The sequence below is a fragment of the Poecilia formosa genome, unplaced genomic scaffold (assembly GCF_000485575.1).
Source record: "Poecilia formosa unplaced genomic scaffold, Poecilia_formosa-5.1.2 Scaffold366, whole genome shotgun sequence".
NCBI classification, from domain to species: Eukaryota; Metazoa; Chordata; class Actinopteri; order Cyprinodontiformes; family Poeciliidae; genus Poecilia; species Poecilia formosa.
The window spans coordinates 274502-288121 of record NW_006800305.1 but is presented as its reverse complement, the minus strand read 5'-3'; the positions used below and the strand labels follow the sequence as shown (position 1 = coordinate 288121).

At 39.1% G+C, this 13620-nt stretch overlaps 1 protein-coding gene across 1 annotated transcript in view; it reads left to right on the top strand.

Moving 5' to 3' along the window:
• LOC103153898 (zinc finger protein 385D-like) overlaps nucleotides 1-12747 on the top strand; it is an 84719-nt gene extending 71972 nt beyond the window's left edge. The window contains exons 5-8 of the mRNA XM_007574983.2: nucleotides 1387-1713; nucleotides 4768-4949; nucleotides 8575-8676; nucleotides 11612-12747. Of these exons, the coding sequence (XP_007575045.2) occupies nucleotides 1387-1713; nucleotides 4768-4949; nucleotides 8575-8676; nucleotides 11612-11854 (854 nt within the window). The 3' untranslated portion in view covers nucleotides 11855-12747. The remainder of the gene's footprint in view (nucleotides 1-1386; nucleotides 1714-4767; nucleotides 4950-8574; nucleotides 8677-11611) is intronic.
• Nucleotides 12748-13620: the final 873 nt, after the last annotated feature.

Below are 13620 nucleotides of genomic sequence, written 5' to 3'. Positions count from 1 at the left end.
CAAAATAAATAACACAACAAATAAAATGAATAATAAAGCCTCTAGAAACAAAGCTGTCCTTCAAGAAAAGGGCTGGTTGAGACCAATAAACCAGACTGAAGAATTTTGTTGTCCAGTTTTTGGTAGAAAGAGAGAAACGAGAAGAACAGCAAATCAAGAAAATGGAAATTATTGAGCTCATTTTAATTTATCATTTGATTAATTGATCTACTTGAAAACAAAACTACTATCACATTTAGATTAAAATACTAATTAAGTAAAAGCAAAATATTTTTTAAAAATGGACCAAAACATAAGATTGGACGTTATCAGTAATGAAACCCCGAACTGAAACCTTTGTTTGGATCAAAGTTTTCGGTTTTGTCTTGATCAAAAAGCCCTGAAGGTTTAAATTTAACAGGCTGTATCTGAATGATGCTCACAGAAATTACAGAAATTGGTCTATTTGAAGTTCAAAGCTAAATTTTCTATGGTTTAGGAAGCAGCAGCAATTTTATGTCCTCCACATTATGTTGAATAAAATTAGTCGGTTTTTTCACAGACTATTATTTTTGCTTAGGGGAATTAATTTCATTATTGTGCCTCATTAGTGTCATCAGTAATAATTAAAAAAAACATGGGAACAAAATGGAAAGAATACAAATATCTCATAATTTATGAATGTATTATTGCTCATTATTTATGGGGATCGCTTCAGGTTTCACTCTGTTAAATAAATTCATAAATGAGGTGAAACTGAGCCTTATGTTGTGTTGCTGTTGCTTTAATTATAAGTAATGTACAATTAGACTCGTGGTTTTATTTTCTGTGCCAAAACATTTTCACATCCAATTTCAGAAAACATGAGGAACTAACCATCAAGTTTATTTTGAATCAGACAAACAGAAACATCCTGTGATTTGTAAACCCCTTCATTGATTTAAAACATGCTAAGCTTTTTTTTTTATCTGTTTATTTGCTCAACATTTTTCAAAAGCTGCTACAACAGGACCAGATCTGTCTGTTTCTTTACACACTGATGCACGTCTGGCAAAGCAAAGCAGGAAGGTCGTTTATTTTTGTCCTGGAGGGGATAAAAGTTTGATTTTCTCCACTCAACAGACTCTCACTGCAGAAACTCTTCTTGGGACAAACCACATCGCTTTCTGTTCTCTCCAGACAGACAGGAGAGTTTGTGTCTGACATATTCCCTTTCTATCACTATTTTTTATTTCACAATGGTGGGATTTTTTTAATGCATTTCTAATGTTTAAATGAAAAATCTGCAAAATGTTCCGATTTTTTTATCCGATTATTTGATTAATCATCCAAATTTAATAATCGGTTACTAAAATAATTGTAGTTTCAGCCCTAAACTAAACATAATTTCCACTTATTTTCCCACAGATGCCATCTCTGGATCAACGGCATCCCCCCTGATCAGGCCAGCGAACCCCACGGCGACCCCAGCTGCATCCTCACCTGAGCCGTTAAGCTCTCTGAAAGCTCCAGGTGACGCGGCCGCCTCCGACGCCACCGTGGCTTCTCACGGAGAGGAGAAGCTGCTGAAAACAAACTCGCCGTCAGAGACGCAGGCGGAGCAGAAGGCCGAAGCCGAGACGGAGACGGACACGGAGATGGAGACGGAGGAGGAGAAAGCCCGGCGCCTCCTTTACTGCTCGCTCTGCAAAGTGGCGGTCAACTCTGCATCGCAGCTTGACGCTCACAATACTGGTAAGAAGAAAAACCAATATAAAGACTTGATCTGCTGCATGAGTTATTTCTAATTTCATAAATAAGATTTAGGCTTAAAGAGAGAAAAATATCTCAAATATAGATTTTTTTTTAAGTTTGTTCATATAAGAAATGCATATGGTCACTAACAGGGCCGATCAATAGATCAATAACAACATGTACCGCGATAGATATGTGATCAATATCAATAGATAATAAATCTGATAGATGATTCAATGATTTTACTGAACTCTAATCCAAAGCCGAACAAGAAAGAAAGCCTGGTGGAAGCTTTGGTTAGCTAGCAACGGCTTGTTAAGTAACTTTTGGTTACCTAGCAACGGCTTGTTAAGTAACTTTTGGTTACCTAGCAACGGCTTGTGAAGTAACTTTTGGTTACCTAGCAGCGGCTTGTGAAGTAACGTTTGGTTACCTAGCAACACCCTGTGGAGTAACTTGCACTGCAGCAGTTTAAAGTTTAGCCACGGTGCCTTTTAACTGTTTAAAAATACATAAAGAACAACGTGGAGTGAAAACTGTGGATAAAACAGGAAAACTAAAGTCACCAGCTTGACAGGACGTCGTACAAAAAACAAATCAATAATTACACTGCAAAAACTCAAAATATCACCAAGTGTTTTTGTCTAGTTTCCTGTGTAAGTATCTTATTACACCTGAAATTAGAAAAAAATAAATTGTAAGTTTTCAACAAGATATTTGAGCTTGTTTAAGTAAATAATTGCTTAATATTGATGAAAAAGTGATAAATTATTTCACTTATAACAAGACATTTTCTCTTGTTTGCAGTGAAAGAACTTTTTCATAAATTTTAAGAAATTATTGACATAAGCTCTTCTAATTTGCTGAAAAATTACTTGTAAGTTAGTTTTGTCTTATGTCAAGTGTAATAAGATATTTGCAATAGAAACTAGACAGAAGTATTTGGTAATATTTATGTTTTTGTAGTGTACCTATCTGCTGATAACGTCTTAAATCATGATGCACGTTTCCAGCAGCCCTGTATAGAAATAATGTTTCAAATCCCTCTGCCAACAAAATGTTTCAACACACGAATGAGTCTGTTGCTTTGCACAACCACCAGCATCCAGATGATTTATATAAAAAGGAAATTCTTGGAACATTTTAATATTTATCTGCAGGATTCCCAGCATGACTGTCACAGAAACTCCTACACAATAAAACTCTCATCTGAGCTCAGACAGATTAATAGTTACACCACCTTGTGCAGAACGCAGCTCTGATTCAGAAGAGAGAACAAGTTCCTTTCATAACCAAACAGCTGGGGTTTTCTCTGACATCTTTTGTTCTGTCAGTCATTTTTAGTCTTTGTACCATTCAGACAGAAATTGTACCATTTATTAAAGGGTTGATACTTTTGACAGTTTGGAGATTGAACTCCTTTTGCAAGTGACCTGATATGTTGGTAGCATGAATGCTAATTACCAGTTTTAGTAATGTGCAACTTGTGACTTCATATATATAATAAAAATATATAGAAATGTAAACTATATTTATCTTCTCCTGAGGTTTTATATCCTCTTATGTGATGTAATCACTACTGAACATGTTTTATGGTGGAGATGTTGCAACAATCACTGCAAGGATGAACTGGTGTATAAAATATCACAATATTTGGTGAGAATGATAAAAATTATGATTAACAAACTATTTAATACTTATTTTTTAGGTGACTGTATGGCTATGACTACATGGAACAGTATTCATGGGGCCACAAACATAAATACTGCTCTTGAAAAACGTAACTGAAACTGCACATAGTAACTGCATTTAATCATATTTTCAGATTTACTGATATTTGTTGATGCTCTAATGGACCAACCAGTGGAGAAAAATATTAAAAATAACATTTCTGATAATACTGTCAGTTTTTGTGTTTGTCCTTGTATTGGATTTTCTGTTACAAATCTAAAACAGAATATTTTAGGTACAAAACAAGTCCTTTTCTTTTATTAGTTGTATTTTTTGTTTTTGCATGTCGTTTTAAGTAGGGCCATAAATCTCCAGCAACTTTTTTTCTCAGAAACAGGCTTCATCACAGCCAACGTGGCCTAAATATGGTTTGTTTTCAACTCGACGATTTTGGCCCGCAGTACAAATCAGTACGCTGGTTTAGAAGAACACAGTGCGTTTACATGCTGCTTGGTCGCTTGGAAATAATCTACTTTATCGTCCATGGATCACACCGGCCCGGTCCGGCTACTTGTTCTGCTTGTCATGCAGATCCAGTTGATAATAAATGAAAGTTATCCATCTCTCAGAAACAGATCCAGCACATGGAGCCAAAAATAAACGCGTTTATTTGGAATACATGCGGCCTTTTCAAACTTGAATGCCACCTGATATTAAAATAAAGTCATAATTGGTCAAGTTTAAACTTTTGATGTTACAACGTTTCTCTTTTTCTTCTTCTGTGTTGTTTCAGAGGCTGTTGATGTTTTTTTTTGTAACTGTGTCAAACAGCATCGGTCGGTTTTTAGTAACGTGGGTTTTGTTTTTTTCCTCTGTAATGATGCAATTCTATTTCATAATAATAATAATACAGAATGTCAAACTCAGTTTAGTTCCAGTTGGTGTCTAGAGAAACTACAAACCCTGTTAGCAGCCTGTGTGTTTCTTTTGCTGTCATAAATATGAGCCTTTCTGACTTTCATGCTGTTCAGGTCAAAAGGCTAAAGAGCTTCAGAGCTGCACGTTTTCTATTTCCAATAAAAACTTTAGAAACCTTTAGAGCGCTCCCCTAACCCCGTTTCTTTGTGGGTTAGTAATTGTCTCTCCTGAGTCAAACGCAGCTCAAAGGTCAAATATGTAGCTTTTAAAATGGCGAGTCTTTGATCGCGGATGTTTTAGGATAATTTACAAGCTTCAACTCTGATTCTCGTATTCCAGAAATTGCCTGAGCAGCAGCGGCGAGCCTCGTATTTGAACTTCTTTTCCTCCCTCGCTCCCTCCGGCTGTTTCTCCAGAGGTGACAATCATGTTGTGACACGTCTCGTTTCCTGTTCTGACCCGCAGGCACGAAGCACAAGACGATGCTGGAGGCCCGCAGCGGCGTGGGCTCCATCAAGTCTTTCCCTCGACCGGGAGTCAAAAGCAAATTGGCTTCATCCTCCAAATCATCAACTGGCCTGCAGAACAAAACCTTTTACTGTGAGACGTGTGACGTGCATGTCAATTCAGAGACTCAGCTAAAGCAGGTGAGATTCACAGGCTTCTGCTGCACAGACTGGAAACTGGGCTCTGGTTTTAAACTGAGGCAGAATTTCAATGCTAATTTTATTGTTTCTTGTTCTTTTTGAATTTTTTTTTTTTTTTTTAAACCAAATACTGTGTTTCTCATGCAAGTATGTCATCTTGAAATTCACAGAATTGAGCCGGAGAAATTGTTTAACACAATAAATAATTCACATTTGCATAACATGTCAAAATATTTCATGGAGGCTCAACGTGGCGCTTTCTGTGGGAAGCCGACACGCCTCCCTCATGTGTGCTGTTGCATCAGCTGAAGGAGGATAAGGCAGGAAATAATAAATCAGAGCACAACCCCGTACTTTATGCAAATGATGTCTTTGAATACTGAAACTGACACACAGGCTGCTGTAACGCAGCTCCGCTGGCTGAGCCGTCCGTGTATTATTAGGCAGAATGAGGGATAGTATGCAGAAGAGTCATGTTGGGGTGAAAGGATTCCCCTCTTTTCAAGTCTGTAAACTACAGAGCAAGAATCTTTAGCTACTCATAATTTCTCCATATTTTCCCTCCAACCCACCAGAAATCCTTACAACATGTTTAACGCTACTCAGATTTTTCTGTAATTAATCTCTCTTTAGGTAAAATGTGAGCCGTTGTCAGTTTTACTTTGTCTTTATTTATTATTCATTTTATGCAGAATTTACATTTTAAGTGTTTCTATCCGTTTTGGGGTACACGGCTTTGAAAAACAGCGCAGGCGCTTAAATACACGTGGTTATTGATTTTTTGGTTGTATGTATATTTTGATGGAGAGAAAATCCAAAATAAATTCAAACTTGTGCTTAAAATTTTTTTTTTTTTATCATTGCAGCTGTACGTTGTGTAATTGTTGCACCCTTGGAACAGAAAAGTGTAGATCAATCTGATTGATTAGTAAGTGTAAGCAAACCAATGCAGTATTTTATATATACGAGGTTAAATCTTCATTTCTCGATCTGTGCAGTTTGGTGCCAAACCTTCGTTTGATTTGTTTTACGTCAGAAATCGGCCCGGTGTTTTCAGAGCCAACCTTGATGTTTCTCTTTTTAAATGTTCACGTCTGAAGAGCAGAGGTTCCCCACAAACCGGACGCGTCCCGCACCGTGCAAAATTTATGAAGCAGTTCCAAGCCAAAACAAAAGCGTGAATGTACGACCGCCTGCGAGGATTGGAGAAATTTAAACCGGGGCGTAAATCAGGTGTTTGGTAACGGGATGTACCCACACTGACCACACAGCTGTTTGTCATATTTCAGCAGGAGGAAAGCCACATTCTCCTCGCTATTTAGCAACATGCTAATAAATCAAACCATGGGAGGCTCAATAAACCCATAAAGCTGGAACAGTTCTCACCAGTTAGCCAGGAAGTACATGGAAAAAGTGTCAACTCATCTAAACCCTTCAATATTTTCAAGATATTTACATTTATTTCCATGCTTTTAATTGACATCAAAACTGATGAGGGAGAAATAAATGTAACTGGGTCACAAAGGAAAAGTTTGGATGTTTTAATCAGGTCTTATAATTCAGTTCCCTTTAGTTAAAGAGCCTTGAAAACGTTTTTATCCTCCTTAAAATTTCAAACCTTGAGTCACATTACAGTAAGAAATCACCAAATATTTTTTAAATTGGGATTTTCTGAACATTCAACTCAACTGATTTTCCATTTAATTGACCAACATTTCAGTTTAAACTTAAGAAAAACATCACCATAGCATGATGATGCCTCCACCATGTTTCAGTATAGAGATGGTCAGAGTTGGGTAGGAACTAGTTACATTTACTCGAGTAACAGAACAAAAAATTTACTTTTACTACACTGTACTGTTTACTTTTACTTGAATGTAATTTTTAAAGTTGCAGTATGTAACATTTTTTTGAAAATATTTATTAAAATTGTCACTATGGTTTTGAATGGTCAAAAACAACCAATCAGAGCCAGGAGGAGGGTCTTAGCGCTGTCAGTTAACCTCGTGTAAACACTGCTAATTATGCTAACGGCCAACTTGCCGTTTCAGGAAAACCATTTACCCACCTTTACTGGATAAACAGTAACAGGTTAGGCTAATTAGCATGGCTAGTTAGCTCCTGTAAACACCAGTGAGCATCGCGTACAGGAGAATGATTGTCAGTACTAAGACCCTCCCCCTGGCTCTGATTGGTTGTTTTTGACCAAGCTGTGTATTTCTGCAGATAGCAGGACCCCAGGAAGGAGTTTGATTTTTTTTCACATTATCTGTTTCACAACGTTGTGACTGTTTTAACAAACATTTATAAAAATTGTTTATAAAAGTTACAAACTGGAGCTCTAATGCGCAGTGTCTCTATTTTTTCCACATATTGCAAAAGTTATTTTGGTTAAGTCTGACCAGTGTTTTCTTCTCCGTGTTTAAATCGGACTTGCTATGGTTTTCTCTCATTTAGGTTGTCTTCTCTACAGATTATTTATGTTTTTTTTCTCTGTATCTCACAGATTTTATTCTCTTATTTTTTTATCTAATGCCGTTGCTGTTAAATTTCAGATTCATGTGGAAAAAACAACGATTAGGTTTTCTTTTTTTTTTTCTTGCACACTCAATGGTCGCCTGCTGGTTAAACGATATCAACAACACTGACTTCTGCCTCGTGTTTCTTACTCCGTTGCCGTGGTTACACAGTCGGCCATGAAAATGTGGAAAGTAGTCGTGGACGTCCAGAGGCAATCAGCTTTTATTCTTCAGCTGGAGATGTTCTTACTGCTCCACACTTCTTTACGTTTAACACCGTCACCTCATTTACAGTCACTTTTAACGACAGATTTATCAGATTAATCACGCTTGAAATGAGAATATGCACGTTTTTAATCAAATATTTAACAAAATAGTTTATTGTCTTAAACCAAATGTCTGAAGATGTCTCTAGATTTTCATATTCAGGAAGTTTAAAAGTAGTAATTTTGTTTCAAATGTTAATAATAACTGAGAATGTTGAATGTTGAATGTTTGTTCAAATTTATTTAGTTGTTGAGTGAAAATCTGCCATTATCTGAACCATTAACATTTTCTATGATGGAGAATTAGCGCCACGCAAAAAATATAAGATTTCAAGAATAGTCAAAATAAAATAAAAAATAAAGTTGTTTTACAAAAATAGTCATTATGACTTTATTCTCAAAACGTGACTTTGTTCTCATATTATAACTTTATAACTTTATTGTTGAAATGTGATTTTATTCTTATTATTTTTGAATTTTTTCTTGTACAAATTTATTCTCACATTATTTTGAGTATTACCTTACTTACCTAACTTACTCGGATAATACTTTGATTTTATTCTCATACGACTTTATATTATACCCCAAGACTTTGTTGTATTTTCATTTTTTATTTACTTTTGCATGAATCTCAGAGCTGTTACTGGAAAACAGATACTGACTATTAATAGCTACTCTGTTCAGCCCCAATTAATTAAAATAATTTAATCATGGTGAAAAAAATAAAGTATCTTTCATGTTTTGTTCTTCTTCACTGTAACATAAAATCTCAAAGTAAACAAAGTGAATTGGTTCTTTTCTTCATGTCATGTAAATTTTTTCTCCTTTGTTTCCTTTTAGCACATCAGCAGCCGGCGTCATAAAGATCGAGCAGCAGGGAAACCAGCCAAGCCCAAATACAGTCCCTACAGCAAACCGCAGAAAAGCCAGACCAAACAGCCGGTGAGTTTCTGCAGACAAACAGTCACCAACCAACCGACCAACCAGCTGACCAACCGACCAACCAGCCGACCGACCGACCAACCAGGCAACCAACCAACCAACCAGCCGACCAACCAACCAACCGACCAACCAGCCGACCGTCCAACCAACCGACCGACCGACCAGCCGACCAACCAACCGACCAACCAACCAACCAACCAACAAGCCGACCAACCAGCCGACTAACCAGCTAACCGACCGACCAACCAACTAGCCAACCGACCAACCGACCGACCAACCAGCCAACCGACCGACCAACCGACCGACCAACCAACCAGCCGACCGACCGACCGACCAACCAACCAACCAGCCGACCGACCGACCGACCAACCAGGCAACCAACCAACCAACCAGCCGACCAACCAACCAACCAACCAACCAACCGACCAACCAATGGACCAACCAATGGACCAACCAACCAACCAACCAATGGACCAACCAACCAACCAACCAACCAACCAACCAACCAACCAGGTGACCAACCAACCAACCGACCAACCAACCGACCAACCGGGTGACCAACCAACCAACCGACCAACCAACCGACCAACCAGCCAACCGACCAACCAACCAGCCAACCAACCAACCAACCAGCTGACCGACCAATCAGCCGACCGACCGACCAAGTTCCACCAAAAAACACCAAAATTTTTGGATTAATCTCAGAAATTTTCTGGGGGAAAAAAATGAAATTTCTAAAAATGAAAAGTTGAAAATTTGCTAAAACAAAATCTCAAAATTTAAGATTAGTCCCAGAAATTTTCTAGAAAAACTTTCTGAGTTTCAAAAATGGAAAATTTTCCACATATCAAACGAGAAAAAAAAATTACTTTTGCATTCAGAAATCCCCAAGTTTTACTAGAAAACTTCAGGGAAATGTCCAATTTTTTTCTGAGTTCATAAGTTTCGAAGGGTTTTTTTTTTTTAAAGAAAACTTTCAACTTTTTGAGTTCAAAAAGAAAAATTATTTCTTTATTTCTAGAAAATTTATGAGATTAATCTCAAAATTTCAAAATATTCAACTTTCCAAGCTCAGAAATTTCCAAGTTTTCTCCAAATTTTTGTCTACAAAATGTTTAACTTTTGGAGTTCACGAATTTCAACGTTTTTCTAGAAAACGTCCCAGATCAATCTAAACATTTCTGAGTTAAACTCAGAAATTTCAAAGTTGCCAAGTTCATTTCTAACAAATTTTTCACTTTTGGAGCTCAAAAATGTTCTTGTTTTATTTAGAAAATTTCTGAGATTATTCAAAACATTTCCAGACTGAAATGTTCAGTCTGGATGTTAAGAGTATTTTTTCCACCCTTCACATCCCGGACACGCCGCTGTGAGTTTGTCCGCTCAGGCCAGCAGCAGTTTCATCTTCGTGGTGGGAGGATTTTTGTTGGAGGGAAAATCAGTGAGCAGTTTTTGGGCTTCCCCACGAAGCGGTCTTCGATAAGTCACGTTCGGTCCAGCCAACCGCACCTGACTCGGTAAAATGTCAGCTTTTATAAGCGGACCACCTGCCAGCACGCGTTCATTAAGGAACGCTGCGGCCTAATTTGAAGCCTGGATATTTTATTGACAGAAGTAGCTTGTCTGGTCCAGCATGCTGCAGGAGGAATGCAGGCTTGGATCGATTACTGCTTAAACGAGATTGTAAATGTCAGGTTTAACTTATTCTGAGGATTGTGGCCTGACACATCAAAGCGGCTCACGTTGATAAACCCCAGATCAAAAGAGAGAGCAGAAATAACTTTTTATTTACCCGGGGTCGTTGTTGAACTTTCTGGGGCCTGGCAGCAAATCGTTGCTCTTTTCTGGCTCCAGGTTTTGATTGTCACGTGCAATAGATATAAAAAGAACCATGTGGGTTTAATGTGGGGAGCTGTTAATCTTACAAAAAAGCCCAAGACGACGTCGTTCATCACACCCACTGTTTGCAGAGACCAGGCAGCAGGGATATCAGTGAGGGGGAAATGGCTTTTTCTGAAACCCATCATTGACTGAGTTAACGGAGAGGAGCTCCTCTGATGAGCGCCGAGTACAGAGCGCTTCCCGTCGGGCTGCGACGCGCCAGCCGCTTATTGATAACCTGTGACGGCGGCTGCTACGCTGGGAGGACGCAGCCTTTTCATCACCGATACACAAGATTAAGCCTGATAACGTTGACATTTCCACGCCACGAGGATTTTCGTTTTTATGCTTTTCAGATAAAACTACATGACAAAAACACAAAAACTGGCCATTATGTTAAGATTAGAAACATCTATTTGGGAGGGTTTTCTTGGATAGACCAAATGATTGTGTTGCTTGGATGATTTGTCACAGGAGCCATTTATCTTCAGACAGCAGCAGAGCTGTGGGAAGAAACGTACAGACCAGACCAGAAAGATGTTTTTATACCTCGCTGTAAAAAAAACACCAAATCTAACCAGGGTTATGCCTAGATATAGGTTCACCTAGCTACAGATAAACCCTGCTACAGCGGGTAATCAAAACGGTCTGTAAGGTAAAATAATCTGTAAGAAAGATGGAAAATATGAATTTGTTGGACAATTTAACTGCTTTCTGCAGAAGATGGTGCCACTGCAAAAACACCAAATCTCACCAAACATTTCTGGTTTCTGGTACATTTAAAATAACTGGAACTAGAACTTATTGAACCAAGCTACTGCATCTTGATGAAAAGTTGCTTATCAGTTAGTTTTGTCTTATTTCAACTCTAGTGAGTAATCTTGGTTAGGTTTGGTGTTTTTGCTGTGACTTTCTTTTTACCTGAACAGTTTTTCAGACTGGTAGGCTACATGGCTACAATATTTTTCTCATTTGATATTTTGCCTTAAAAACTGAACAGTGTCTGGATTATTCCTCATCAAACTGAAATGCTTGTCGTGTCTTCTGCTCCCAGATTAAGCTGATCTTAGGAAAGGAGCCTCAGTGTCGGCCTCTGACGGCTCAGATCCTTCCCGCTCACTTGGCAGCGGTAGCCGCCGCCATCGGAGGGTCCTTCACTCACCGCACAAACCACGGCGCCAGCCCAACGCCGAACCCCGCCCTTTTCCAGACTCAGGCGCTCCCCGCCGCACTGCTCCGCCCGGCCCCCGGGCCTGTCAGGACCTCTCATCCACAAGTCCTCTTTGCCCCTTACTGAGCCTCGTCCGCCTCAAAGCCCCAGCCGCGTGGAGTCACTGCAGCCTCCTTCTATGCATCAGATTACTGGACATCTTCAAGCCGCCATGTTGGAACCTCCAGCTCCTCATTAGGGTGGTTCATTCAAAGCAGCCGGAGCTTCTTGTGTTGGATTTATTTCTCCGATCCTGACCCAACGAGCTTTCAGTGCCATGGCTAACCCGTCCCGGACCGACCCGGACCTACAGTACATCGTACCGCAATAATGTATGTGAACTATGCAGTGTTGTTGCGTCCTGACTGGGATCTGGTGCGTGGCGCCCGACATGGAGGAGTCACTCATAAGTTGGACCGGTTGTTACTGGTACCGAGCGCTGGAGACGCTCCTCTGTTCCTGTATGCACTTTAAGCTCTTTCTCTGATGTCTGCAGTAGATGGTTAGACCGTGCTAGGTGGTTACTGTGTCTCGTAAAGTGTGTGTGTTTTTCTTTTTTGCATTTGTCTCTGCATATCTTTATGTGTGTGTGTTGGGCGATGTTGGGCTACGTGTGTGTGAGTGTGAGAGATGTTTCTATCCATCGTAAGCCATTCCAGTCGTTATCCAGCATCCATCGTCGCCTGCTGTCTCACTGCAAAAACACTAAATTACACCAAGTATTTTTGGACCAGTTATTGTGGAACTGCCTTAACATACAAGGAAAAAAGCTAAATCAACTTAGATGTAACTTTTAAGCAGGACATGAGAGCTTGTTCTAGTAAATAATTCCTACAGCTTATTTCACTTGAACTTTTTTCCTCATAAGTGAAATATCTAGAACTTTTTCATTGGTGCCATTTTATAGCACAATCAGTAATTATGTTAGCTTCAGTTGATGCTGTATCAAATATGGCTTAAAAGACGTTTAACACTCTGTCTCTTTAAGAACTCCTGCTCTTTTGGAAGTTCCGCCTTCAGGAAGTCATCACAACATGGCTGCTCTATTAACCCTTTAACAATGCTTTTACCAGCGTTTCAATGAAAACCAGCTTCTGTAATGAGCTCAGCAGGCGAGCTGCTACACCAGAGGTTTGCTAATTGCTGCTGGCTAGTCTGAAGGAGCAGGAGAGGGCTGCTCTGTGAGGCGGGAGCTTGGAAACTGCAGCTCAGGAGGAGTGGCGCCTCGAAGGCGGAGCTAGGTCCACCCAGGCGTTCTGAACCCCTGAATGGTTGCCATGGAGATTAAATGATTCTCAAACATGCATGAAAAAAATCTAAGCAACTCTCCAGTTTTTCATGAGGGAATAACATAACATGATGTAAAGCTCAAAAAAGTATATATTTTTCATTATACTGGCCCTTAAAACATGCTCCTATGTTCCTGAGAAGTTCCTTGTAGTTTTGTTTTATTTTGACGTTTGCAGTAGAAACTGGAACAGAAATACTTGGTTAGACTTTGTGTTTTTGCAGTGATCTGGCCAAAGGGACCACAAAAGCTTGTTGTGTTAAATGTCGTGTAAAAGATGAACAATTTCAAATAAAAGAATCCTAATTTGTTATTGATTGTGTCCCTTTAATCAGTATCAATACGGGAAAATCAGCAGGTTTTTTTTACATCTGCTTTTGGTTGTTTCTTTGTTTTTTCCTCATTTTTGTGTGATGAGGGGGGAGAGGATTCTTAGAGACTCTCTGTCTCTAACTTTTTTGGGGGGCAAAATGAATGTACATAGCTGGACACAGACAACAACATTGGTAACCTACAGGCTACTTGTTAAGCTTAAGGTGCTATATTTGTACTAGCTAGCTAGTCA